Raw genomic sequence first — 25,664 nt, forward strand, 5'->3', positions numbered from 1 at the left:
CTGCACCAGAAATGGCAGCGGCTTCCGCGGGAGTCCACAAGCCGCAGCCAATGATGTTGCAGGCCGTAAACGGCCCGCGGGCTAGAGGTTTCCCACCCCTTCTCTAAAGCTATCTTTAAGGACTGTGGATAAATTGGCTTGATGGTCAACTGAAAGCTTTCGTCACATACTCCCTGTTCCATAAATGAAGAAAGTGGCCCACATTTTCTTCTGAACTGAGTAAAAAAATTGCAATAGGAACAGATAAATAGAGCACATGTGCTTTCATGTGGTTCCCTGAGATCACAGCAAAAGTCATAGAGGATAATGCTGAAGTATTTCCCCCCAAAACATAACAGATTAAAATTCAAGTTAATGTATTTCAATGCAGCTAATGAATTAAGTTGGGGAGGGGGAGAAAAGGCATTGTTAAATAGTCAGTAGGCATTGCTAAATTTGCACACGCTCTATATCACTGCACGCAAACTACCTGCAAATCTGTGTAATGTTATCTCAGTGGCCTATGTGTACAGAAAAAACATTGGGAATGGAGAAATAGTGAGCAGGGAAAGGGTTATGCAGTGCCTTGCCAGTGCCAATTCTCTATTTCCAATTGCCCCTCCCAAAGTGGCTTTTCCTGTTTTTAAAAAAAGGCCATCAGGACCATTACACATGTTCAAGGTAAATTAAGGGGGTATAGTATTGCCCATCTCACCAACATCTGGAAGGTGATCTCAAGATGGAGAAGGAAATAAGAGAGACGACTATAGAGAGTACTGATGGAATAATGGGTGACTTCAACTAGTCTCGTATTGACAGGGTCAATGTATGCTTGAGCCATGCCACAGGCATGAAGTTTCTAGATATCATAAATGACTGTGTTGAAACTGTTGGTCATGGAGCCAATCAGAGGGCTAGTGAGCTTGGACTGGTTCTGAGCGGTGCTTGAAACCTGATGTAAGATGCAGATGTTGCTACAGCACATGGGAATGGTAACATCAGCACTGTTAAGTCCAGCATTTACCGTATTTTTCCGTGTATAAGACGCTCCCATGTATAAGATGACCCCTATTGTCAGGCGGGGTGGGCAGTGACCGGTTTGAACACCGGCCACTGGTTGGCCAGGTCGACTGGCCTCTTTTGCGGCTCGCTCTCTTCCCCACCCGTCAGCTGATGGGCGGGGAAGAGAGCGAGCAAGAGGCTGGTGGCCCTGGCCAGCCGGCGGCCAGCATTCAAACTGGTCGCCGCCCACCCTGCCTGTCAGCTGACAGGCGGGGCCAGTGGCAACGTCTTCGGGCCGGGCTTCCATGTATAAGACAACCCCCAATTTTGGGCCAAATATTTTAGGAGAAAACCATCATCTTATACACGGAAAAATACAGTATATTAACGGAAAGCTGTCCAAAATGATCACATCTGATTTCAAAAGTGGGAGCTGAACAAAAGTGAGGGGACTAGTCAAAAGAAAGCGGAAAGGTAGAGTCAAGAAAGTAAAATTCCACCACAATGCTTGGAAGATATTTAAAACCACATTAATTGAAACCCTGCGTGCCTCTGGTTAGGAAAGGTACTCTGCCTCATCAACCATTTGGAGTTAATATAATTCCACACCTTAATTCAGAAAGCTTTTAAGAGGCCTTCCACATGGCTGTCATATTGTGGTCTGCAAAGAAAGAGCAAACTGGAAGATAACCATACAATGAAGTTGTTGTTGAGAATACTTGTTGAGAAACCAGCAATAAAAAGAGCAAAGTGTAGAGAGGCATACAGTTAACCTGATAGGGCAGCCAGCTTGATTGTGAGTACAAACAAAGGCAATGCCAAAAAACATTTTAGCGGGTTATCTGAAAGCCCACTTTTCCTGTGAAATCTCAACTTTTTCAGTTTTGTGGTTATCTGCTGATAAATGAGAATCAGCTCTTCAGTGCTATTGCTGACCCAGCCATGGAGTTTCTGTGGTCAGTTATGTTCTCCAACTGCAAATCAGAAGATCAACAGAAGTCTGATGATGAACTAGGGAAGCTGTTCCCTGTTCTCTTAACAACTTGCCGAACACCATTCCAAAGTACATTGGAGAAACAAAGATGAATCCCATGACACACAAAGATGGTTTTGGAAAACAAAGATAGTTGTGTGGAGGAGAGAACATCTAAGCAACCATGCCAGGCACAGATATTGCTGATGCATGCTATTGATAGTCTAGCTCAGAACAGTCTGCATGTGATTGGTAGTGCTTACCAGCGCCTTATGCAGAGAAATGTCTTTCCCAAGGCCTACTACCCAAGAGCATCTTGCTACATCACGTTCTACCGGACTGAACCTGGGGCCATGATCTGCACAGAAACCATGTTTACCACCACTGACCCATAGCCTCTCTCTAATTCAGAGTCCACGTGCCCAGCTTATCTCTTTGAAAAATAATACATTAACATAACATACATTGTTCATGATAGTTAGAAATTTGCTTAGAGTTAAGCTAATGTTTATTTCCAGTAATCACATGACAAAAAATAAACATTTTCATAAGTAAATCTGCAAAGTTCCAGACAGCAGTCAGTGATTCTCTAGAATGTTTTAAAAACTGAATAGTTTTTGTGGGCATAGGTTGTCTGAGACAGGACAGGAGTTAGTGGACCATCTAGTGCATAAGAAGTAAATTGAGCAGGGCAGCTTCTGGGGGAGGGGAACTTTGTAGGAGGTATCTATCTATTTGATAGATGGAAAAGGCAAAAGATGCATTCAGTGTATCAGGAACAATTACACTTCAGAATCTCCCCACAGCAGGAGTGAGTCACAAAGGCCCTCATTCTTTGAGTTGGGAATCACTGGAGCCTATTGGAAGATAAGCACAGAGAAGGAAACCACCAGCAGGCCCATCTTTGCAGATACGGCTCCCCTTGAGGTATTTCTGAAGAATATGATAAGGCCTTATGAGAGCAGAAGTCTGTGCTAGGATGTACAGCAAGGTGTCTGGACATGACCCAGAGCCAGGCCTTCTGAGCACTGGTGCAGATAAACAAGGCCTGGATGTCTGAACCTGTACCCTGGGACAATTCATTTTTAAACCCCAAGGCTACATAACTGTTTCAATTTCAAAAGACCAGTCCCAAAGACAAGGAAGAATAATCACTACCAGGCCTAGCTGCATCCTCCCATATCGTCCAGCAGTTTGAGGCTTACAGCTTGGCTTTAGGTCATTCTTTCTTAGATCCTATGAAGAAGCCAGCTGCTGCAGATCTACCAGCTAATCTCCCAGCATGGCCAGTTTCATAGGGTTGCCAACTTCCAGGTAGAAGCTGGAGTTCTTCAGGTGTTACACAGTTGATCCTCACATGACAGAGATCAGTTGCCCTATTGAAAATGGTAGCTTCAGAGGGCACACTCTATGGTAAATCATAGAATCTAGGAGAAACAAACGTCCCTCCTCATGTGCTGCCCCCAAATCTCCAGGAATTTCCGAAGCCAGAACTGGCAACCCTAGGAGAGAAGTTAGGTGAGTGAGTCACGATTCATTACATCATGCCAGAGTTACCCTGGAGCATCAAGTCACACTTTTAATTCACAATATGGAAGAAAGTGACACACTAGTTAAAGCCAATACAACTTGTTTGTGGGCTTCCTAGAGGCACCTGGTTGACCACTGTGTGAACAGACTGCTGGACTTGATGGGCCTTGGTCTGATTCAGCATGGCCTTTCTTATGTTCTTAATTTTGGTCTATGTTTTGCTTTTGTGTATGCAGAGTTCAAAGAGTTACCACATTACCTGGCATGCAGGTAAGTAACAGTATATGTTGCTAGATATTATTAGCCAGATCAGATCTTTCAGTTTCTTTGTTCTACAAGCTGGACTTCAATGTTATGTATTAAGCCTTTCCAGCAATTAATCCATATGTAAAAATCCATACACAGCCTACCAATACCTCTTCCAGAAACTCCCCCCCCCCAGCTCATACAGATAGGCATTGATGTGTGCCCACACTGGGACTTATGCCTAAAGAGCTTGTAGAGTTACAATGCATGCTGGGAGATGAATTCATCAAACCCTTGCAGAGATAACTGCAGCCAACTCATTGCAGGCTTAATTAAACACACATTAGTCAGATAAAAGGTTGCTAGGGCTTGCAAAGAGCCACACTAGATTCACTCTCACTTCCTCAATTAAACAGAAATGCAAATCCAGGAGAGATGTAATTGGAGTCAGATGCTTTCATTAAGCAGCACACATTGACTCTATTGTCTGACTGCATATCGCCTCAGTGGGAGCTGCATGTTCCCTACTGTTAGATTTAATGGGATGTGTGCTACAGTGTACAGCAGGGCAAGGAGTCATTCATAGAGGTGACATTTACCATACTCCTTACCAAGGACTCTGCCACCATCTGAGGTCCTAATTATGAATGCCACCAGACTAGGGACAGACTATGCAAAATAATGGTAACCTGTGTGTGTGTTATGTGCCATCAAGTTACTTTTGGCGACCCTATGTCCTCCAAAACGTCCTGTTGTTAACAACCTTGCTCAGGTCTTCAAAACTGAGGGTCCTGGCTTCCTTGGTTGAATCAACCCCTCTCATGTTGGTCCTTCCTCTTTTCCTGCTGCCTTTTCCTAGCATTATTGTCTTTTCCAGTGTCTCTTGCCTTCTCATAATGTAACCAAAGTTGGATAGCCTGAGTTTGGTCATTTTAGGTTCCAAGGAGAGCTAGAACCCACTGATTTGTCTTTTTGGCGGTCCAAGGTATCCATAAAACTCTCCTCCAACACCACATTTCAAAGGAATCACTTTTCTTCCTATCAGCTTTCTTTATTGTCTAACTTTCACACCAATATGTAGTAATGGGGAATACTATGGCATGAGTTAACTTGATCTTGGTCACCAGTGACACATCTTTTCACTTAAGAATCTTCTATAGCTCCTTTGTGGCTGCCCTTTCCAGTCAGTCAGTCATTTATTAATACGGCACGTAGCCAGTCATGCCCTTTCCAGTCTCAATCTCCTTCTGGTTTCTTGGCTGCAGTCTCCCTTTTGGTTGATGATGGAGCCAAGGAACAGAAAGTCTTGAACAATTTCAGTTTCCTCATTGTCAACCTTAAAGTTGTGTAATTCCCCTGTAGTCATTAAATGGAAACTGACTGTAGCATGTGGCACCACACAGCAGGAAAAATGGTAGAGGACGGAAGGCTGAAGTCCGTCCACCCCATGCTGTGCTAGTGAACCAAATCTGAACCTGCATCATTTGAGAAAGCTAATTCCCCAGTGTTACACATGGTACAAGTCAACTCATGTCACATGTATCATCTAGTTGAGCATTAGCAACAACCTTTTATAAGCAGAGGTTCAAGGTAGCACCAATTGGTCAAGTAGGATTATAGAATCAAGGGAGGTGCAGAGCAAAACTAGCATTAGGAGCATTAGGAACAGAGTTTTGAGGCCCATGTGCTAAGGTGGCAGGGCTGCAGTAATTGGAGCTGGTGGCTGTAGGTTAGAAATGGGCCACTGGGCTCTACAGTTTAAAACTACACTGCACTGGTAGAAATACTATGGCATCAGTCATATCTCCGCCTTGGGGGTGAAAGGAGGTCAAAGCTATAAAGCAAGGTGGGTGTTTTTTTCTTCAGAAAGATGCCTCATTTACTCTCACTGTCTCAAGGCAAAAGCCAAGAACTAGTCTCCGATTGTAATGAAAGAGAGACACACCGAGGTCAATTTTGACCCCCTTCAAGGATGGAAGTCGACTACCCATGTGTGGAAGGAAGTGTTTGCCTTTCCCATTAACATTCCTTATCCACCAATGGAGCCTAAAATTACCTGTCAGTGATCCAGAGAGGAGTCAGCTAATCTCCAAACACCACCTTATTGTTCCAGTCAAGGTGTTTGCCAAAATGTCTTCACAGTCATGCACACCTCAGATCAGGTCTCCCTCACATGCATCCATTTGCTCCACAATTAGTAGAGAAAGAAGATGGAAGTGGGAAGCAGATGCCAGTGGAGAATTTTCTGCTTCATTGGTGTCAGTGGCTCAGGTTCAAGCAGCCAGCGCCATTGAAAGGAAAAGAAGTTATGCACCAGGGAAAGAGACTGGTATCATTCAGTGACAGAAACATCTCTGAACCAAAAAAAAATCTTCCCAAGAAAAATGAAAACCACTGTTTGCAAATCAAGGCTTATTGTTAGAGAATTTAAGCAAACTTTTTGTTTCTAAGATGCTGACTGGAATCTGGCCCAGGACAGTTGGCAACTAATCATACTCTTGTGCATATGACACATATTAACCATAACTAACCTCCTTGTCATCAATTGAGAGCAATGAGGGAACTTGTAGCATTCCTCTAGAATTTTCAAAGCATATTTATGTGGTGATCAGAGAAGGAGTTCTTACATAACTACTGCCGAACCTCCTCATGAACAGCTGAAAGAGCCAGCGTGGTATAGTGGTTAAGAACAGTGGTTTGGAGCGGTGGAGTCTGATCTGGAGAACCGAGTTTGATTCCCCACTCCTCCACATGAGTGGCGGAGGCTAATCTGGTAAACTGGATTTGTTTCTCCCCTCCTACACTCGAAGCCAGCTGAGTGACCTTGGGCAAGTCACTCTCTCTCAGCCTCACCTACCTCACAGCGTGTCTGTTGTGGGGAGGGGAAGGGAAGGTGATTGTAAGCCGGTTTGATTCTCCCTTAAGTGGCAGAGAAAGTCGGCATATAAAAACCAACTCTTCTTCTTCTTGAAGGATTTCATTCTCCTGACTTGTCAGAATGAAGGAATATGGTACCTTCTCCCATATGGCAGGTCATTGATGTTTAGCTCTTTACCCACAATATTCACTTACCAGCTCAGAGGCAATCGACCTCAGGTTACTACTTGTGAGAGAACAAAGAACAAAGGAAGACCGTCTCCACATGTATCCCTTGCTTGAGACCCGCTGAAAGCAGAATGCTCGACTAGGTGGACCTCTGGTCTCATCAGCAAAGCAATTCTAATGTTCATCATAATAGCAACATCCCCAGTGGAAACGAAACCTTGCTATCAGAACGTTATTTCCTCTGTAGCCCAAGATCAGCACTCTTTTTCCGAAGAACTCTCTAATTTCTGGCATGTTATGTTTCCTGGAAGTTCAGAACACAGGGATCCAAACCAGCAGCCAGTAGTTTAGCTAGGCCCCTCCACTCTGAGCCAAGAGGCAAAAGCCAACACAAAGACTCTGCTTAGCATCACAGGGCTGAATCCATCCATGCTGATGGCAGCTCGGTGTTTTCTTTGGATCTTGGCCTGACCAATGTGACAATCAAACCAAACACTGCAAAGCTCTTTAGACAAGGGGTGCTTCTGCCTGTGAACAGAATGGACAAAAAAAGGCTTTGTTTCTTGCTTAGATTTCAGAATATTATTTTTTAACTGTGGTGAATTTGATGGTCTTGAAATGGATCATCTGCTAGCACCATTTGGAGTTGGTTACGGGCGCCACTACAAGTGCACATCCATACATAGGTTGTTCAGAACACTTAAAACCAGATGTCCAGCTCTCCTACTATACTGCAATTCTACTTATCAATATCTGCTGTTTGACCCTACCTTTTAAAGCTGCCCTCTTTATCTGCTCCCTCATTGCTTTGGGAAATTCCTTTGTTCTTTGTTCTCACCATGTGTTTTGTGCTGCTGGATTTGCATGCAACTCTGAAGTCTCGCTCCTTGGCCATTGTAATACAAAGTGCTTTCAAAGGTATTTGCTCATGAAGCAGAAGCCTGGAGTGATAGAATGAGCTGTACCACTTAAGATGCAGGGAGGGTAGGGTTGCCAGCTCTGGGTTGGGACATACCTGGAAATTTTGGGGGTGGAGCCTGAGGAGGGCAAGGCTTGAGGAGGAGAGGGGCTTCAACAGGATATAATTCCATAGAATCCACCTTCCGAAGTGGCCATTTTTTCCAGGTGAACTGTTCTCTGTTGTCTGGAGATCAGTTGTAATAGCGGGAGATCTCCAGCTACTACCTGGAGGTTCACCAAAAGAAAAGAAAGGCTCTGTGCTGTATAGTAAGTAGCAAGCAAAAGAACAGCACAACAAAATATATAAATGTGGAATTTATAATATTATAGTGCCAAAGATGTGTGACAAAAAACAAAGACAAAAATACATTGAACAAACATGAACAACATAAGACTGTATGCACAAATATACAGAAACAAAGAAGAAATTTCCCAGCCTATATACAATGTAAACAACGATAAGCAATGTATCAAACTTTGCAACAAATATTGAAATCGACCATGTACTGTTTTATGTCCATAAAGGCTTGTGTTATTTCCTTTTGCAGAGAGAAAAAAGGCTTGAGGAAATCTTCCAATCAATCCATAGCCATGTAAAAAAGGATGTGTCGTCTAGATCATGTGACCACGTTCCGCTATGGGCTTCATCAGCTATACAATCACTGGAGAAGAAATTAAAATAGCTATAGTAGGTAATATTTTGTAGTGAACACAAGGGTTCTTCTCAGAGATCTCAAAAGAGCAGGAAGATCCTGCTCTTTTGGAAGAACAGCCCACCTACACAGGGCAGTATAATTGCATGCCCTCCAATATGTCAAAGGTACAACAGAGACTCACCAGTGACACTCCTATTCCAATAGCAGGGATCACTGACCATGCTATCCCCCATTATGCCACATTGTTGGAGACTCTATGGTTGATGCCATATTTAGCTAAACTGCAATGGCTCATCTTCCACCCATTGTTCTGTGCTTGTTCTGTGCATTAAAAATATATTACAAAGACATTATTGTCCTACAGTTCAAAATAGTCACACACAAAATAGTGACAACACATGGTTGCCATCCTCCTAGAGAGGCCTGGAGTTCTCCTGCAATTACAGCTGATCTCCAGATTACATAGATCAATTCCCCTGGAGGAAATGGCAGCTTTGGAGGGTAGACCCTATGGAACCACACCCCTGTTGAGCTTCCTCCCCTACCCAAATTCTGCCCTCCCCAGGCTCAGCGCCCAAATGTCCAGAGTTGGCAAGAGGGTTGCCAGGTCCCTCTTCGCCACCAGCAGGAGGTTTTTAGAGCCAGAGGAGGGTGGGGTTTGGGGAAGGGAGGGACTTCAATGCCATAGAGTCCAATTGCCAAAGCAGCCATTTTGTCATGTGAACTGATCTCTATTGGCTGGAGATCAGTTGTAATAGCAGGAGATCTTCAGCTATTACCTGGAGGTTGGCAACCCTAGTTGCCAACTATAATATGAAACACTATGGTATGCACTATATAGAATCATAGTACACTGCTTGTGCATATGTGTTTACATGCATGCTCAGTAGAGTCAAGATGTAGCTCTCCCTCAAAGAATTACTGATTACAGTCTGGAAGCCTTGAAGAATGACAACTCTAGCAACTCATACAAACAAAATTTTAAAAGAAATCCCAGGCAGGCAAAGATAGGAAAATGCTGTGTCTCCAGGGAATTTGCCTGAGGTGGCTTACAAAACAAATAATGATAAAAACAAAGCATTACAAGTTATTAATTAAAATCCAGCATTACAACCACAGATCACTTTAACAGGTGAACCTGGGACTTAGGCTTGCTGGCATCCAGGTGGGATGTTCTCCCGCAACACAATTGCCCTCCAGACTACAGAGATCCAAGTCCCCTGGAGGAAACAGCAGTTTCAGATGATGGACTCTATGGCATCACATCCCTAGTAGCTCCCTCCCCTCCCCAAACTCTGGCCTGCCTTGGCACACCCTCCCCAATCTATATGGCCTTCCTAAGCTGAACGGAGCCTCTTCCCTAACAAACTGCTGCTGAAATGGCCTTTGTGTGTTTGCCCACCTCAATCAGATGCAATAACAGGATCAGTAGGAAGAAAATGAAAACTGCAGAAATGTTCTTGAAGTAGGATATGGAGAAATAGGAAGGATTTGGCCGAACCAACTAGTCACAACTCTGCAATAATACAATGATTCTAATGAATGTGTAGGCTTGGGTAGAGACTGGCAATGTCTTATCACACTCGAGGGATTGTTGGCCACATTTCTAGTACTGAACACTGAATATCATCTTTCGCAGCCAGCAAAATACCGTACCTCATACTTTAGAGTCCCCACCTAGTGACTTGGTTTCAGCTTTCTGAGGAAGGAACAGCAGTTGTTTATGTCAGAAATCGGCCATAGCCATTAATTGCACTTGCATGGCTACTTCACAGCATGAGGCAACTCATGGTTAGTTTTAGCTGGGAGAGCTGTTAACTTCCTAGTTGGTAAATTATTATTCTTGGTTAATGCCCTTTTCATTGCTCAACAACTGCTCCTTGAGCCTAGGCCTACCTAATTAACACTTTTCTAAACCCAGGGTTTATTTGGCTAGTAATTCCAGAGGCAAGAGTCCTGTGGCTTTGGTAACCGAGTCATCTGTCAGACAGCTGGAGACTTGACCCTCTTGCCCTTTCTCAGGTGAGCTTCATGTTTCTATTCTCTGATGGGTAAATGAAACTATCTCAAAATATTAGTTTTTCCATAATCAACTTTCCACTCCATTGTGGTCCAAAAACAGTTCATATACAATACAGACCTAAGGGATGTCTAACTCACACTGCAGAACCCAGAATCTTTATTCAGAAACTCCCCCCCCATCAAAAGGCTTCAGAAGGAAGGTTCAAACAGCTCACTCTCAGTGGGTTATCTTCAGCCTAGGGCCAAACCACACATAATGCTGGAGATCTAATGACTATTTTAAGTCACAAAAACACTGAATGGATCAGGACTGTAGTGCTGGGGAAGGGGAGGGAGTTAACTCTTTGCCCCACAACACTCTCTTGATAAATGTTTGAATCTCTCCCACAGGCTCCTTTAAGCCTTGGGAGAGAGAAAGGACAGGTACTCATACCAGTCGAGTCTTTTCCTTCCAAGGGCTTCAAGAAGCCCAGGCAGGCCATTTCTAATCAGCAAGGGCACAGAGGGAAGAGTTAGTTAGATGCCATCCAAAGAGTGCAATTCACTATTGTAGCACTGAGAGGCAGGTTTAGAGACTGAAGTTAATTCAAAGCTTGTTATCCCAGATGAATTGATCATGTAAATAAGTCCAATAGGTCTCTACTAGCCACTTCTTTCATAACAAGAGCTAAGTGGAATATATGTTGCATCTCCCCCTCCCCTTCTCAGGGACTTTATTCAAGCCAAAACTAAAAAGATTGTGCCTGGACTTCTCCCAGATGTCTGATGTGGTTATATGTTCAACTTCTATCCAGTAGCAGCTTCCTGGTTTTATAAGACCTTGTAAACCCCTGGCAATTCTGGGAAAAGTTGGCACAGTTTAACTAAAACCAAAACAAACAGCAACAACCCCCCCCCAAAAAAAAACCCCAAATCCACAGCTACTAATATGGGTTCAAGGTGTGAAAGGGCAAGTTCTACAAATGCTTTATGAAGTCTTCCAGAGAAGCATAGCATTTCTTATTTTTCCCCATCTGTAATTTACAAAGGAAAATATAGGGCATGAAGGGATTAAAGCCACATCTGACATTCAAGTCTGCTGAGGAGGAGGAGGAGGGAGAAGGAGAAGAGGTAGTAGTAGTAGTAACAAGGGTAAGACTACTTGGGGTGGGTAGAAGAGGTTATGGAGTTGCCTGGGAGCTAAAAATAGGTATGTCATGTCTACGTAGACATGTACTTCTGTTTCTTCTAAACTGGCATCAACTGTTACAAAAAATGATCACTATGAACAGCTGTAATCCACTGAATATTTTTAAATTGATAAATTGCCTTGTTTAAAACGCAATCTTAAGCATGTAAATCTTCTCACTCCCTAGCAAGTGTACTTAGGACTACACTCTTGGTTTCCCAATTTCTGGTATCTGTCTTAACAAAGGCGCTTGTTTTCAAATGATTTAATGAAAATAAATGAGTTTGTGTGACATAGTAATCATTTGGGTCTGAAAAATAAACCTGAGTAGTTTACTTGAATCAAGTGGTTTATAGGTTGATTGTTTAAAGATGCTGTCAACATAACAAAAAAACCATTCACATAGGCCATGGTGCAATTTTAAACATGACTAACACTTTCAATATATCCATCAAACAAATTATTTAGATATTTAAAACATTTTTGCCACCTCTGTCAGAGGTAGATTACAAAATAAAAATCATTAAAATCATTAAAAGATATTAATTAAAATCTAACATTAAAAAAGGCCCAGCCCAGCATAAAAAAACATGGATCATAAGAATAGATCACAGATAGTTTAAAACTACCATTTCCAGGCTAAAATTGTGTTTTTAAAAAAAATCAAACTCCTCAGTTGAAAGCCTGGGTCTACATAAATGTTTTAGCCTGGCATCTAAACGAAAGCAATGTAGGCACCTGGGAAGGCTCAAGGGGAAGGACAGTCCACAAGTGAGGGCCACTGCTGAAAAACCCGGCCTCTTGTTGTCACTTTTGAAAGCCCTAGAGACACAGAGATCAGGGCTTGTGAGACAGATCTTAACGGGCAGGCTAGACAATATGAGAGGAGGTGGTACTTCCAGTACCCGGGCCCCAAGCCATTTAGGGCTTTAAAGGTAAGAACTGGCACTTTGAATTGTGCCTGGACTGGGGTGATACAACCCTTGTATCCCACTCTGACAATACCCTGGTTGCTGCATTTTGGAAGCTGAAGTTTTAGGACCGTTTTCAAAGTCAGCCCCGTCTACAGTAATCTAACTTAGATGCAATCAGAGCATGGATCTCTGTGGCCACATAATACTTTTCAAGGAACAGCCTCAGCTGGATTATCAGCCAAAGATGATAAAGGGCACTAAGTGCCACAGAGGAGATCTGGGCCTCCAGCTGGAGGCCAGGATCCAGTAGTACCCACTAGCTATGAATCTGTTCCTTGAGGGGGTGTGCAGCCCCCTCCAGGCTAATTCCTCAGCCCTGAAGTTGCTTTGTTATTAACAAGCAGCACCTTCTGCCCTGACCTGCATAGCCCCAGGCTAGCCTGATCTCGTCAGATCTCAGAAGCTAAGCAGGGTCAGCCCTGGTTAGTATTTGGATGGGAGACCACCAAGGAATACCAGGGTTGCTGTGCAGAGGAAGGCACTGGCAAACCACCTCTGTTAGTCTCTTGCCATGAAAACCCCAAAAAGGGGTCGCCATAAATCGGCTGTGACTTGACGGCACTTTACACACACACACACACACGCAGCAGCAGCATCTCAGTCTCTCTAGATTGAGCTTCAGTTTATTGGCCCTTATCCATTCCATTACCATCTCCATTACCTGTTCAGGACTTCCACAGACCCACCTACCTCAGCTGTTAAGGAGAAGTAGAGCTGGGTGTCATCTGAATAATGGTGACATCTTACTATAAATTCTCCAAAGATCTCTCTGAGCAGTTTCATATTAAGAAGCATGGGGGACAAGATGGGATCGTACAGGATCCTGCAGCATAAATGACATGGGAACAAGCAGCAGGCCCCCAACGCTACCTTCTGAAACCAGCCATTCAAGAAACAATGGAACCACCAAGGCATGGTACCCTCCCCCACTCCCAACTCAACCAAACTCTCCAGAAGGATACCATGGTTGATGCTATTCAATGCTGCAGAGAATCAATGGGGAGGCACTCCCCATCACTCTGCTGATGAAGATCATTCATCAGGGAAACCAAAGCTGCTGATTCCATCCCAAACTCAGGCCTGAGTCCAGATTGAAAATGGGTCTAGATAACCCATCTTCTCCAAGATCACCTGAAGCTGTTTGGCCACCAAGAACCTTGCCCCAAAATATAATACTGACCACCAGGTGATAGTTGTTCAGGTCAATGAGGTCCAGGAATGCCTTCTTAAGAGGGGAACCATGACTTTCTTTTTCAAGACAGTCATAGCTACATCCTCCTGCAGAGAGACATTTATTACCTCCCAGACCCATTTGACAATCCAGCCTGACTCAATGTCAACAGCCACAAAGGTCATGTCTAGATGCGGTGGGGCCACACACTTCTGAATAGCTTGTCCACTTCATCGAGCCTCACCAACTGAAAGTCATCCATACAGCTAGGACCAGACTACACAATGGCATCCAGAGATTGAACTCCACCAAATATGGTATCTGAGTCACAGCTGATGCAAGCAATTTTATCTGCAAAATGCATCACAAAAGCATCACAGTGGGCCTGCATGTTTTCCGGGTCTACATTTTCAGGAGCCTGGGTTAAGAGCCCCTTCACAACTTGGAAAAGCTGTGCTGGATGGCATTGTGCAAGTGCAATAGTGGCTGAAAAGTGAGCTTGTTTTTCCACCATCACCGTTACAGAGTAGGCACGGTAATGTCCTCTTGCTTGGCCACATTCACTCAGTTTTCCTCTACTTGCATTCCAGCCATCTGTCTGACTGTTTGATTGATCCAAGCTCCTTAGTAAATCAAGGAGCATTCCAGGCTCTGTGGGAGAGTAGAGGGCCCTAGAAATTAACTGATGCTGCAATACTATTCTTATCACCCTTTACAACAGAAAGCTTTTCTTGAACTCTAACCACCCTCACTGCCCCACAAAACCCAGCAATCTCTCCAGCATTAGTTCTTGCCCAATTGCATCTCTCCCCAAAGAAGAGTGCGCCAATGTAGCCTCCTTTGGGAATGAGGACTCTTATGGCAATCTGAATGTCAGGAAACTGAACTGAACTATGATAAGACCTGCTCACCACTAATCCCCTGTACCCCACTGGGCCTGTCATCACAATTGCTCAGTCATCATCTTCTATCAAATTGAACAGGTTTGGGGGCCCAAGAGAGAACCCCCTACATAAGGAAGACATAGATCTCATATGTGAGAAGAGGGAAAGTTCAGACCCAAAGCAAAATATTTTTGCATCTCATCTGATTTCAATTTCGATGGCTGGCTTTAAATTATTCTGCTTGCTGTTGTGTTTTGAGTAGAGTGGAGACAGCAGGACGGCGGGCTAGGAGGCTTCTGCAAACATTTGCACGCAACCTCAACAGGCTGTTGTGGAAACAGCTTCTCCTCCAAAGACAGATCCCATGCTGTTCCCCTGTGATACCTTCTCCCAAACATCACATTGCACCATATGGAGCTTTGCATTGCAGCATAAGACGTGCGAAGATGCTGAACTCAGAATTATGCCATGCCACACCTGGTTTGATTTATCTGATGGGGGAAATGTCCAGCGTGACACATAGGCTTCAGACCCAGCTAGATCCAGGTCAAATCCCAGATGTGACTGAGCTGTCTCTCTTTTAGGAGGCTTTGATCATGCTTATGTTTCATATTAATCAAATGGCTTCAGAGCATTCCTGCCCCACCCAATATAGTTTAGTAATAAGGGTCCCCTCTGTGTTTTCACACACTATAGTAAGATATAAGTCCATAAAACAGATCTGACCAGTGGTACAATTAAGTACTATTATTTCTTCAGAAAGCACCAGATACATGTCGGAGAAACCATAACAAAGCACTGAGCAGCAACAGAAAAGTACTCCGTTCCCTCTGGCTCACTCCAAACTATCCCAAGTGGCCCTTAAAATTCAGTTTTGCTTTTTTGTTTGCTTGACAGCTGAGGCAAACTCAGCTGACCACAGGTATTTCATGTTATTTTCTCTTCTCCTAAGGAATGTATATGATTGCTCATTTAGAACCCTACATTGAATGTGCATAGCTAGTATTTTGTTTTCCATTGTAAGCATAGGTAGGAGGCAGATTTTTTAACTCTACACAGCAATTAATTTTAATTTTCTCTGCCAAAATTGCTGCCTGCTTTTCCAGTTGTATGCATTTTTCCTGTTCTGTTTCTTAGGCAAATATGCTGAATGTTTCTTGTATCACCTACCAGTTTTGCCTCCACTTCCTTTTTTAAGGTTGTCAATGAATATACTGCAGAGATGCTCTGTTATGTTCCTATTTTCATTGTTAAACTTTCCTTTCCTAGCTTGTGAACAGCCACAATCTCATCTTTTATAATATGACTACAGCCTCAGTGAAGTTACTGAGAGGAGGGGGCATCAGAGTGCACCCACTCACAGAGACAAGGCCTAGACACATGACTAGTGCACACACACAGAATTCTAAGCCCACATGCAGCTGAAGGCCTCAAGGTGAGGGAGGGTCCTGCCATTGTAACTATGCCCTCTCCCATTCACCTTATAAGGCAGTTTCATTTGAAAAGGGCTACACTGTGAAGGGTCAACTAATGCACTGAATTTTTTTAATTCAATTATTTTGTTCCATCCGTTTGCAGGCTAGGTAATGTTCACTGTCATTTCAAGTATCCACAGCATCATCTTTCAGAACACAGACCCAAACAGACTGATCCTCCAAGCCCTGCTAGCACATGACACCCTACAGGCAAAGGAAAGGAAGAGTTATACCTATTCCTTTGGTCTTTTTGCCCTACAAAACCACAGAGCACAAGGTTTGCCGGGGGGGGGGGGGGGTCTTATAAGAATCAGTTGTGGTTCAGTGTCCCGTCCCCCCCACGCTGTTCTGGGCCATTTCCCAGTCATTTAGATTTTCTGAGCTTTGGGTTCAGGTGGGTTGGTCTGCAATAGAAGAGCATAATTCGAGTCCATCCTGATTTGAGTGCAGTAGAAGAGCAAGATTCGATTGCCTTCTGACAAAGGGAGCTTTGACTTTTGAAACCCTGGAAATCTTGCTGGTCGTTAAAGTGCCACTGGACTTGAAGAGCACCCTAGCAAAGCGGGAAGAGGGCCTTAAGGGGGGATTCTCAGGCGCAGCCTGCCATCTGGTGGAATACAAAACAACTGGGGATCCACTTCCTGGTCAAAACACAGTCCTACAAGATGACCACATTTAAGATTTTACAACTGAATGGAATTTAATAGCTGAACCTGTTTTTTCCCAAGTAGAATCACTATTCTGTTTTTATTATATGTTTCTGTTTTGCCACCTGAAACAGTAAGGAGAGCTGAATGATTCATAACACTTCCAAGGCTAAAGAATCCTGTGGCTCCATTAAGGAGGAAGCAATTAAAGAATGTCAACCATATAGAGGTCCAGGCAGGGTTGCTATCAGTTCCCGCAAACCCTAATAAGTAAGCTCACAGACTGACTACAGGAGAAGATGGACCAACTCTCAGCATTAGATGATGATACTATCTACAGATCTTACCCTTTCACATGTATGTAATTTAATGTAGTTGGACAGCAACTGTTTCCCATAATTTTGCAATCCTGAAAGCCATACTCAGAGCAAGAACTGGATTGTACCATCCAGATTCTTGATGAGAAAGATTAAGGAAGATACACATGGAGCACAATCCACCAGCAGGTTTAGCCGATTTTGCACAGGCCTTCCTGGCGGAGTGTTCCCTGTGAGATTAAAGATTGCAGATTTCTTCACTGGGGCAATGCTATCTGCTATACCTCCCTACTTTTATTCACCCTGCTTTCTGCGCATGCTGTTCCTGTACCAGAGTGCAGCAACTGTCTTGACTGTGCCACGTATCACAGCCTTGTAAGCAGATCTTCCCAATTATACAGGGAGCGGCTTCCTTGACAGCATCTGAAATGCAGGGAACAGAACTGCATGTGCTGCATGTGACCGCAGGGTCTACTACTTTTTCAAGTTAGAAAGGAACTGAATTTGGGGATTTAAACAGCGAGTTGCTATTTCCCAAGTATTCCCGAGGGCTGTAATAATGCCTCCTTGGAAAGTGCTGGTTCAGAGGGCAACAAGGGATGAACGTCAAAGCAACAGCAAAATAAAGAGTACCGATGTATGCATACCCGTAGTCCCATTTTCCAAGAGATTCTTACCAAGAGACTCCTGTAATAAGTAATTCATAATCAAGCTGTAGAGCCATTGATCTGAGCATCCTACAATTCTAAACCAGGGTGTCTAAAAAAAATTCCTCGAATTTTTCTTTGGGCTTCTGAAGTAAGCTGATTTCTTATGCCTATCATGGGACACGAAGATCTGGGGACACGAGAATATAAATGTAATCCAAAGATTCTTTGGCACGCTTTGGCAGAGGAGCCTTCATCTGCAAGACTCAGGGCCAAGATATACGCCAATGTTTTTAAAGGGTTGTGTCTGGGTCCCCCCACAGCAGCAGTGGGAAATGGCTTTAAAAACAGAGCCAAGGAGAGCCCAAATGAGCTCAGAATGCCACCACAGGACCGGGGAGGAATGGCTCCTGCCTTCCCCCCCAAGCCCTTTTCCTGCATAGAAAAGACCTGGGGAGGTCTTTTTTGCTCCTCCACATGTACAGAATACTCCACAAAGAGTAGCAAATATGGGGAAATAATCCCCCCCCCCGCCAGTTCTGTTTCTGTGAGAAATGCAGCTTGGGGGAGTAGGTAGGAGCCCCTCATCCCCTACCAACAGCAGTGCAGGCCTGGTTAGACTCTTATTTTAAGAAACTGCTGTGTAGCTGTGGGGAATCTAGAACCAACTCTTTAAAAATACTAAAATACAGTTTGGCCCTCATGGTGCAACCCTATGCAGAGTTACACCCTGCTAAGTCAATGGGTTCAGCAGGGTGTAGCTCTTCTTAGGACTGAAGGTCATATTAGCAGTCACGCTTGGCAAATCAAAGCATTACATCTTTCCTCAAATTAATGTTCTAATTAATGTTCCAAGCGGTTAATAAGAAATACATTTTGCACGATGCTAGTTATCGTGAGCAAAGTTCCTAGGGAATGCAGTTGCTATATCCTGATGCAGTAATCAAATATAAAAAAAGTGTGTGGGAGCCGCAAAATGTACCTACAGATGAGAAGCGGGCTTGTGGCACAGCGAGACATGAAAGATAATCCCCATACAAGTGGATGAGTTGCTAACAACAACAAGGAAGGAGAGATGAGATGGGAGGGCTCAAGTGAAACATGGACAATCTGGAAGGCAGCCTCCCATTTTGATTCCAAATGAACAATTTTATTTAGTGAAGTTACAGACACAGTGGAGACAGACAAAAGAGCTGGAGGTTCTGGCAGACGTTCTGAAAGCAAAATTATATCAGAAACCATTCATACTATCTGCGAGGTGGGGGAACTCAGGCACACCACTAGAGAAATTCTTTCTAAGCTTGGTTAATGGTGATGTCACTGGCCCATATGAAGCATCTTTCCCTCTTCCTCCCCACCCCCACTACTGTGCAAGGATAATCTTTGCGATCAAGTCAGCCCCTTCCACTCTTAGATGCTAAGCCCAGGAATGAGGTCAGTCTTCAAACAAATGCCTTTCATTTAGTACAGTTCAAGAGTTTGCCTCAGGCCTGGGGAAAGATAACGGTTTCTACTTATGGAAGAGAATTCCAGACGGAAGATGTGCTTGACTTAAGCAAATTCTTCAACACACAACAAATAATTACCTTGTGGAACTTGCTGTCATGGGATGTGGGGATGGCCAGTAACTTAGATGGCTTTAAATGGGGTTAGACAATGTCAAGAAGACAGATCCATCAGTGATTATTAGTCATAATGGCTGAATAGGACTTGCATGTTCAAAGGCAGCATGCCTCTGAGTGCATTGGCTAAAGGAAGGCAGACCTCCTCCAAACATTTGATGGGATAGTTTTACACACACACACACAAACTTGTTCCTTTCCCCCAAAAGGAAAAGCGATTTCCTCACAATGCTGGGCACCCAAGTGTCCAAAGCATTTGCTCTTTGCATGCAAGGCTCATTTGTTCAACTCATTCATTCTGCTTGGCATTTGTTAAGACAGCAGTTTAATATAGAAACTTAAGGCAGTGTGATGCAGCCAGTCACTGTGCTGTTGACTCCCAAGGAGTAGAAATTTATGGAGACCGCTTTCCACTGTGGTAGCGGCGGTGGCGGCAGTGGCGGTAAGGGTGGAATAGTACAAATTAAATGGACACATTAAATTCTGTTTCCCCTCCCTTCCAAGGATTTGCCATTTTCTATTCATCCCTAGATCATTTATATATTAATTTCACCCCCAGCCCTTTAAGAATCACCATCTTCCATTGGAGGATTTTTGGCAATAAGGGAGCAGTTTCATCATTCATGCCCCTCTACCAATGGGGAATCTGAGACACAAAAAGAAAAATTTCAGAGGGTAACCATGTCTGTGTAGAACAACTAGATTTGAGTAAAGTGGCACCTTAGAGACCAACAAGATTTTTGGGGTATAAGCTTTTGAGAGTCAATGCTCCCTTTGTCAGATATCTGATGAAGGGAGCTTTGACTCTCAAACGTTTATACCCAAAAAATCTTGGTCTCTAAGATGCTCCTGAACTCAAATCTAACAAAAAGATAAGGTGATTTGTCCAAAGCCATAAAGCATATGGACAGTAAAGCTAAAATTAAGTCTCTTCTGAGATGCCGGGACCCTCCAAAAATTTTTGGTTTGTTTTTGGACTGCAGAGCTTGGCATGCGTGCCAACAGCGGAAGCCACCAAAGCAGCTAAGCATCAACAGGAGGTGCCGAAATAGAGAAGCACAGTTATGCCTGCAGGTTACGGCTTCTCTGGCTCCTCCCATTGCCTGTCTTTTGGGTCTGGCAGCTGGGGAACGGATGCTTTTCTATGAGGATCACATGACAGAATGGCAGTATTCTGGAAGCAGGGGTGTGGCCAAGGCCAATGGAGGGCAATCTATGGTGAGGCTCGGGAGCCAGGGGGATTCTGTGAAGCAGGCAGGTGTCAATGAGAAAGCTTAGGTACTGAGAACTTAGTCCAGGAACTGTGGAAAATAAGGCTACTTAGTATAAGTGTTTCAGTAAGGAGCAGGGAACCAGTCACGGTCACCTAAAGAACCCAGCTTCCAATATGTCACTGTAAATGTCTCTTTTAAATATGCCTTACCCCTGGTGGCACCATTCAGGGATGCTGGGTTTCCACAGTTTGTCCTGGGATACCAGCAGACTTAACCAAGTCACCAGTTCACAAATGAAATATCTAAGGCCTACAACCTCCTAGGAGGGTCCTGTGTCACAACAGGAAAATTTTTTTCAACTGTCTCTCGCTCTCTTTGGTTTTCTCTGTCTTTTTCCTTCCGACAGCTGCCTTTCGCTTATCACCTTCGCTCAGGCCTCTGCTTGTAGAGGAGGGACAGTAGCCAGGGCTGGGATGAGGTGGGCGTAGATCTCAATCCCACGAAGGAAGATCTGCTCGTTCAGGAATTCATTGTGGTCATGCAGCAGTATAGGGGTGCGGTTCATGGGGGAGAAGCCAATTGCGGGGTGGCCTGCCTGCAATACAGCGGAAGGAGAAGTAACCATAGTAAACAAGACCTCAACAAAGTACAAAAGAAGCCACCAAGTTACTGAGACAGATACAGGAAATTACACTTGTAACTCACCGCTCTGATATAGCGACTGTCTGTAGCAGCAGGAAAGATCTCACACTTCAGTTTCATATTCCTGATAAGACAGAGACATTGTGACAAGTAGCTCCCACTGTTGCATTACCCTGCTCTTCCTGTTTCTATGGTGCTTGAAGGCAGGATCATCAGAGAGTGGACATTTTTATAATGGAGTTGAGGACACCTCATAGGAAAGAACAGGGGAGGTGTTGGGAAGGCTCAGGGTCACTGGTCAACTCCCTTGTTCTTTATGCAGGCTCAGGGGAATCTATTCTGAATGCCTTGAATCCCCCCCCCCCTCCAATTGACTCTGCCTCCTCTGTGTCTTGCAAACGAAATAGTCACCAGCCTTAACATGGACCCAAAGAGTAAGAGTGGGGAAGATACGGCATCTTACTCACAGGTCCCTGCAGGTGCCACTGAACGCTTTCCACCAGGGGTCAGATTTCTCTGTGGAGGTCATCGACTGATCCGTGTATTTCTAGGCCAAAGAGAAGGGTAGAAGGTAAAGCTCAGAGGAGGCAGCAATGGAGCACCCACAGTGCAGGAGTCTGTGGCAAGGGCGTAGCAGAAGCAGCAGCAGGAGAGCAAGAGAATGAGGGGCACAGTGAAGAACAGAAGGGTGGCCATGTTGAGACAAAACAGGGCGGAGAGACTGCAGCAGCCGTGAAGTAGAGAGCAGAGTCAAAAAAACAGGAACTGAACAATGCTCCTGAGTCTACGGGACAGCAACAGGCTGCTGGAATGCTCCCTCCTCTCTGCAGTTACCTGGTGGAACTCATAGGTAACACCTTCCCCAGCTGCCCGGCACCAGGCTGTGAGCTGCTCTTCAAATGCCTGCAAGACAAACCAAGGAAAAGTGAGGCTTTCTTGTATTTGGAGGAATGACCTGAAGCTCATGCTCCATCTCAAATAGAACAAAGGATGGTAGAATGGGCCTGGGCCTCAGGACCAGTCCTTCCAGTTCTCTCAGCCATAGCTAATCAGGGCTCCAAGAAACCATTATACCATCAATTGCAATCAAAGCAAGGAGAGATCTTTCTTAATGGTCTAAACTTTCTTATAACATGTTTTTCAACATTTTTTTAAATGTGAAGGACTCTGGCAAATACAGCTACATGCATCACATTCCAAGACACATTCCTGGCAGCTCCTAGTAGGTAATCTCACGGTTTGAAAATTGGTCATCATTTCTCTACCTGCTTCTCCACTGTACCTTTAAATCTACTGTGGGTGGTATGCGGATGTCAAAGGCAGCAGACATCTCAGAAGGGACCACATTGAAGGAGATGCCCCCGTTCAACATGGTTAGGTTAAGTGAGGTTACATCGCCTAAGGTAAGGTGCTTCTCTGATTTCAACCTGTGTGAAGGAAAAAACAGTCTTTCACTCCGCCTTCATAGTGATTATGCTACTCCAGTTCCCAGTTTCATTATACAAAAGATGAACTAAGCAACAAACAAATGAGGATGCTTGGCCCAGTGTCACACAGGCTGTCAATGGCAGATGTAGGAAGCAAAACTTCAATGTGGTGGACTCCGCCTTCAGTCAGATGACTATTGGTGATTAAAGAACAGCCCACTTCAAGCATCTGATAAAGTGTGTGCCTGCACAGGAAGAGCCGTGTCACAATCAGTTTCATTTCTGAGTTCCCAAAACACTTTTTCTTCTTTTAGTGCTTCTGCAGACAAACACAGCTGCTCTTACGGCATATGTTTCAGGGGGTAACCACATTGGTCTGCAGTAGAAGAGCAAGATTCAAGTCCTTTCTGATGGAGCTTTGATTCTTGAAAGCTTATGCCCTGCACTCGAACCTTACTCTTATAGCACAAGTGCATGAAAGTAAGCCCCGGAGGAAGTCGGGGGGGGGGGGGGGAGGGAAATCTGGCTTACCCTACAGGCTCTCCCCTCACCTTTGTTTTTCATGCTCTCGGAACTCTAGGAAGGAAGTGATCACTCTGTGCTGTGGATAAGAAAGTACAAGAGTCAAATCAAATACAGTTCATATGAGCAAGATGCCCACAACCTGGATGATGTCAAGTCTATGCTTCCCCGAGCCAGTGCTTATGGCTTGTGCAGATGATGCCTATGAAAATAGCCCGACATCTGCTCTCATGGGCTGCTCTCTTCTGTGGCCTCACATAAGCAGCCTCTCTTCCCACCCTGCCTCTAGTCTTTACAGGGCACTGTCTTACCAGCTTTTCAGCAGCCGTGTCCTCAATGAATCTAGATCCATGTCCGGGGTTCCCCTCTACTTTCACTTTAATCCCTGCAAGTATTAAGGAGAGGACGAGCAAAATGAAAAGCAAGCAAAACAGGCAGAGCAGCCTCATGTTGCCCAGCTAGAAAGGGAGCCACAACCACTTCCGGCATAACTTTCAATGTACAGAGGTCATGATCACTTCCCACTGACAAGGAGACAGTCTGCTTTGAAAAGTGGGCTATAGGCACTTCCTTCATCACTGGGAATGACTGCGACTAAAGAATTCACTAAGCTTTGTGAGAGAAGGTGTTGTGGTATCGTAGTTATAACACTGGACTCAGTCATGAGGGGGAAGAGACTTGTTCCACACTTGAAAGCAGTTGAGGCTGCTATTTGCCCTGTTATGAAGACTTACATGTACTGGTTAGTACACACAAGCTTCATAACAGGACAAAGTGTAACCCACTGGGGCCATTCTAGACTGGGAAACAGTGCAGGGGGGATGCTTAAAAAAACCCTCCTCTTGTGCAATGGTCCCAGTCTGAGTTGGGCCCAGGACACCAGGTAAAAGCCTTAAGAAAAACACTGGCAGGTCCTGACATGGAACTCCTAGGGTATCTTCTAGTTCATAATGTGGAGCTAGCTCCAGTATATCATCGAGTTAGGTCCTGAGAGCCACACTAAAAACAGAAGTTCTCTGAGTAAGCAAAATATATTGTTTAAAAGAACTGAACTGTATGCAAATGTTTATACTGAAAGATTTAAGAAAGTGATCGGAAGAAAGCAGCTGCTAATGGGCAAAAGAATAGGGCACAGCCAGCTGCGAGAGAAGCAGGGTCTTGGCACCAACAGCTCCAGCGCATCTTTATGGCTATGTAATTCAACTGCTGGGTCTCCCATTAGAACATATCTATATTTCTACCATAAGTCAGCTGTGACTTGACGGCACATACACATATTTCTACCTTTAAAACATACATCAGTGAATGTTATCATTTATGTTTAGTTGATGGTCAATACCCACTGGTGTATTTCTCAGTTTCTGAATATTCATTTTAAAAGGTGCAGAATCACCCGGGTTTATGCATGAATGTCAACTTTTGGACACACACGGACAGCAAGATACAGATATGAATACTTCATAAAGTTACAGTTCAACAGAGGCAGTTACAAAAGCTGCTAGAATGATGAATATAATATAAAATAAATATAAATATATGAAATAAATATAAATAATATAATATTAAATATTAAATATAATATAAAATAAAAACACTTTTAAAAAAAGATGTGACTAAGGGCCAAGCAACACAAAGCTGGACTTCTGTGGCTGCAATTCCAGATGTGCTGCATGGCCCTATAAAGCAGCCATGGGGCCCCTTCATCTGAATCAAGGCCATTCCACTGGGAAAGGGGTGTTACCTTTCCCCGATGCTGCCCAATTGGAAATAGCTCCCCACATGCTCTTTAAGTCCTAGTAGGGGAAAGGAGAGATTCCTTTATTGTGGCTGTCTGCTGGGATTCAGAGCTGTTGGTGAGGGGCATTTTGATCAGAGAAGTAAGACAGGGTAAACGTTTAATCCCGCTTGCTCAGCACCATGACCAAGTTTCATACATGGGCATCTCCATAGCTGCTCTTTAACGGCATGTTACACGTCTGGAATTCCCATCACAGAATTCCAACATCACGTGCAGTTTGTCCCTGAGAGAGTCTTATATTCCAAGTACACCCCAATAGGGAAACTATAAATCCACAGAGCACAATGTATTGGAAAAGTAAAAAACATCTGTGGCTAAGAATCTTAACATTCCAGCCCAATGCGAACAGGAAGCTGGCCCAATTATCTATTTTGGCTCCCCCAAGAAGATGAAAATCTTAAAGGATTACATAGGTGTTTTTCACAACTATGACACATGAAAGGCAAAACTCCAGAGCAGTTTGAATGCAATTCATGCATTCATTGCGAAAGACATACATATGTGAATTTTCTTATGGTTTATCTGAAGAAACTCCAGAATAGTTTAGAAAAATTCATGCATTCATTGCGAAAGACACACATATGTGAGTTTTCTTATAGTTTATCTACATTTTTAGTACCGTTCTTAAGATGTATATCTTTTAAAAAGTATAACAAGAAATAGATGTAAGCCATGTTTTTTTGGAAACTACAAATGGGGAGAGGCTCTGGCTCAGTGACAGGACACATGCGCTGCATGCAGAA

General features: G+C 44.0%; 1 protein-coding gene across 2 annotated transcripts in view; it reads right to left on the bottom strand.

The window, feature by feature from the left end:
• Nucleotides 1–20,943: 20,943 nt before the first annotated feature.
• The window catches only part of ACY1 (aminoacylase 1), a 29,305-nt gene continuing 24,584 nt past the window's right edge, over nt 20,944–25,664 (bottom strand). For both annotated transcript variants that reach the window (XM_056858515.1, XM_056858507.1), the window contains 7 exons: nt 23,435–23,508; nt 23,153–23,202; nt 22,457–22,601; nt 22,009–22,077; nt 21,642–21,721; nt 21,238–21,298; nt 20,944–21,127 (listed from right to left, as the gene is read on the bottom strand). In XM_056858515.1, the coding sequence (XP_056714493.1) occupies nt 20,963–21,127; nt 21,238–21,298; nt 21,642–21,721; nt 22,009–22,077; nt 22,457–22,601; nt 23,153–23,202; nt 23,435–23,508 (644 nt within the window). In that variant the 3' untranslated portion in view covers nt 20,944–20,962. The remainder of the gene's footprint in view (nt 21,128–21,237; nt 21,299–21,641; nt 21,722–22,008; nt 22,078–22,456; nt 22,602–23,152; nt 23,203–23,434; nt 23,509–25,664) is intronic.

The sequence above is a fragment of the Euleptes europaea genome, chromosome 1, assembly GCF_029931775.1.
Source record: "Euleptes europaea isolate rEulEur1 chromosome 1, rEulEur1.hap1, whole genome shotgun sequence".
NCBI classification, from domain to species: Eukaryota; Metazoa; Chordata; class Lepidosauria; order Squamata; family Sphaerodactylidae; genus Euleptes; species Euleptes europaea.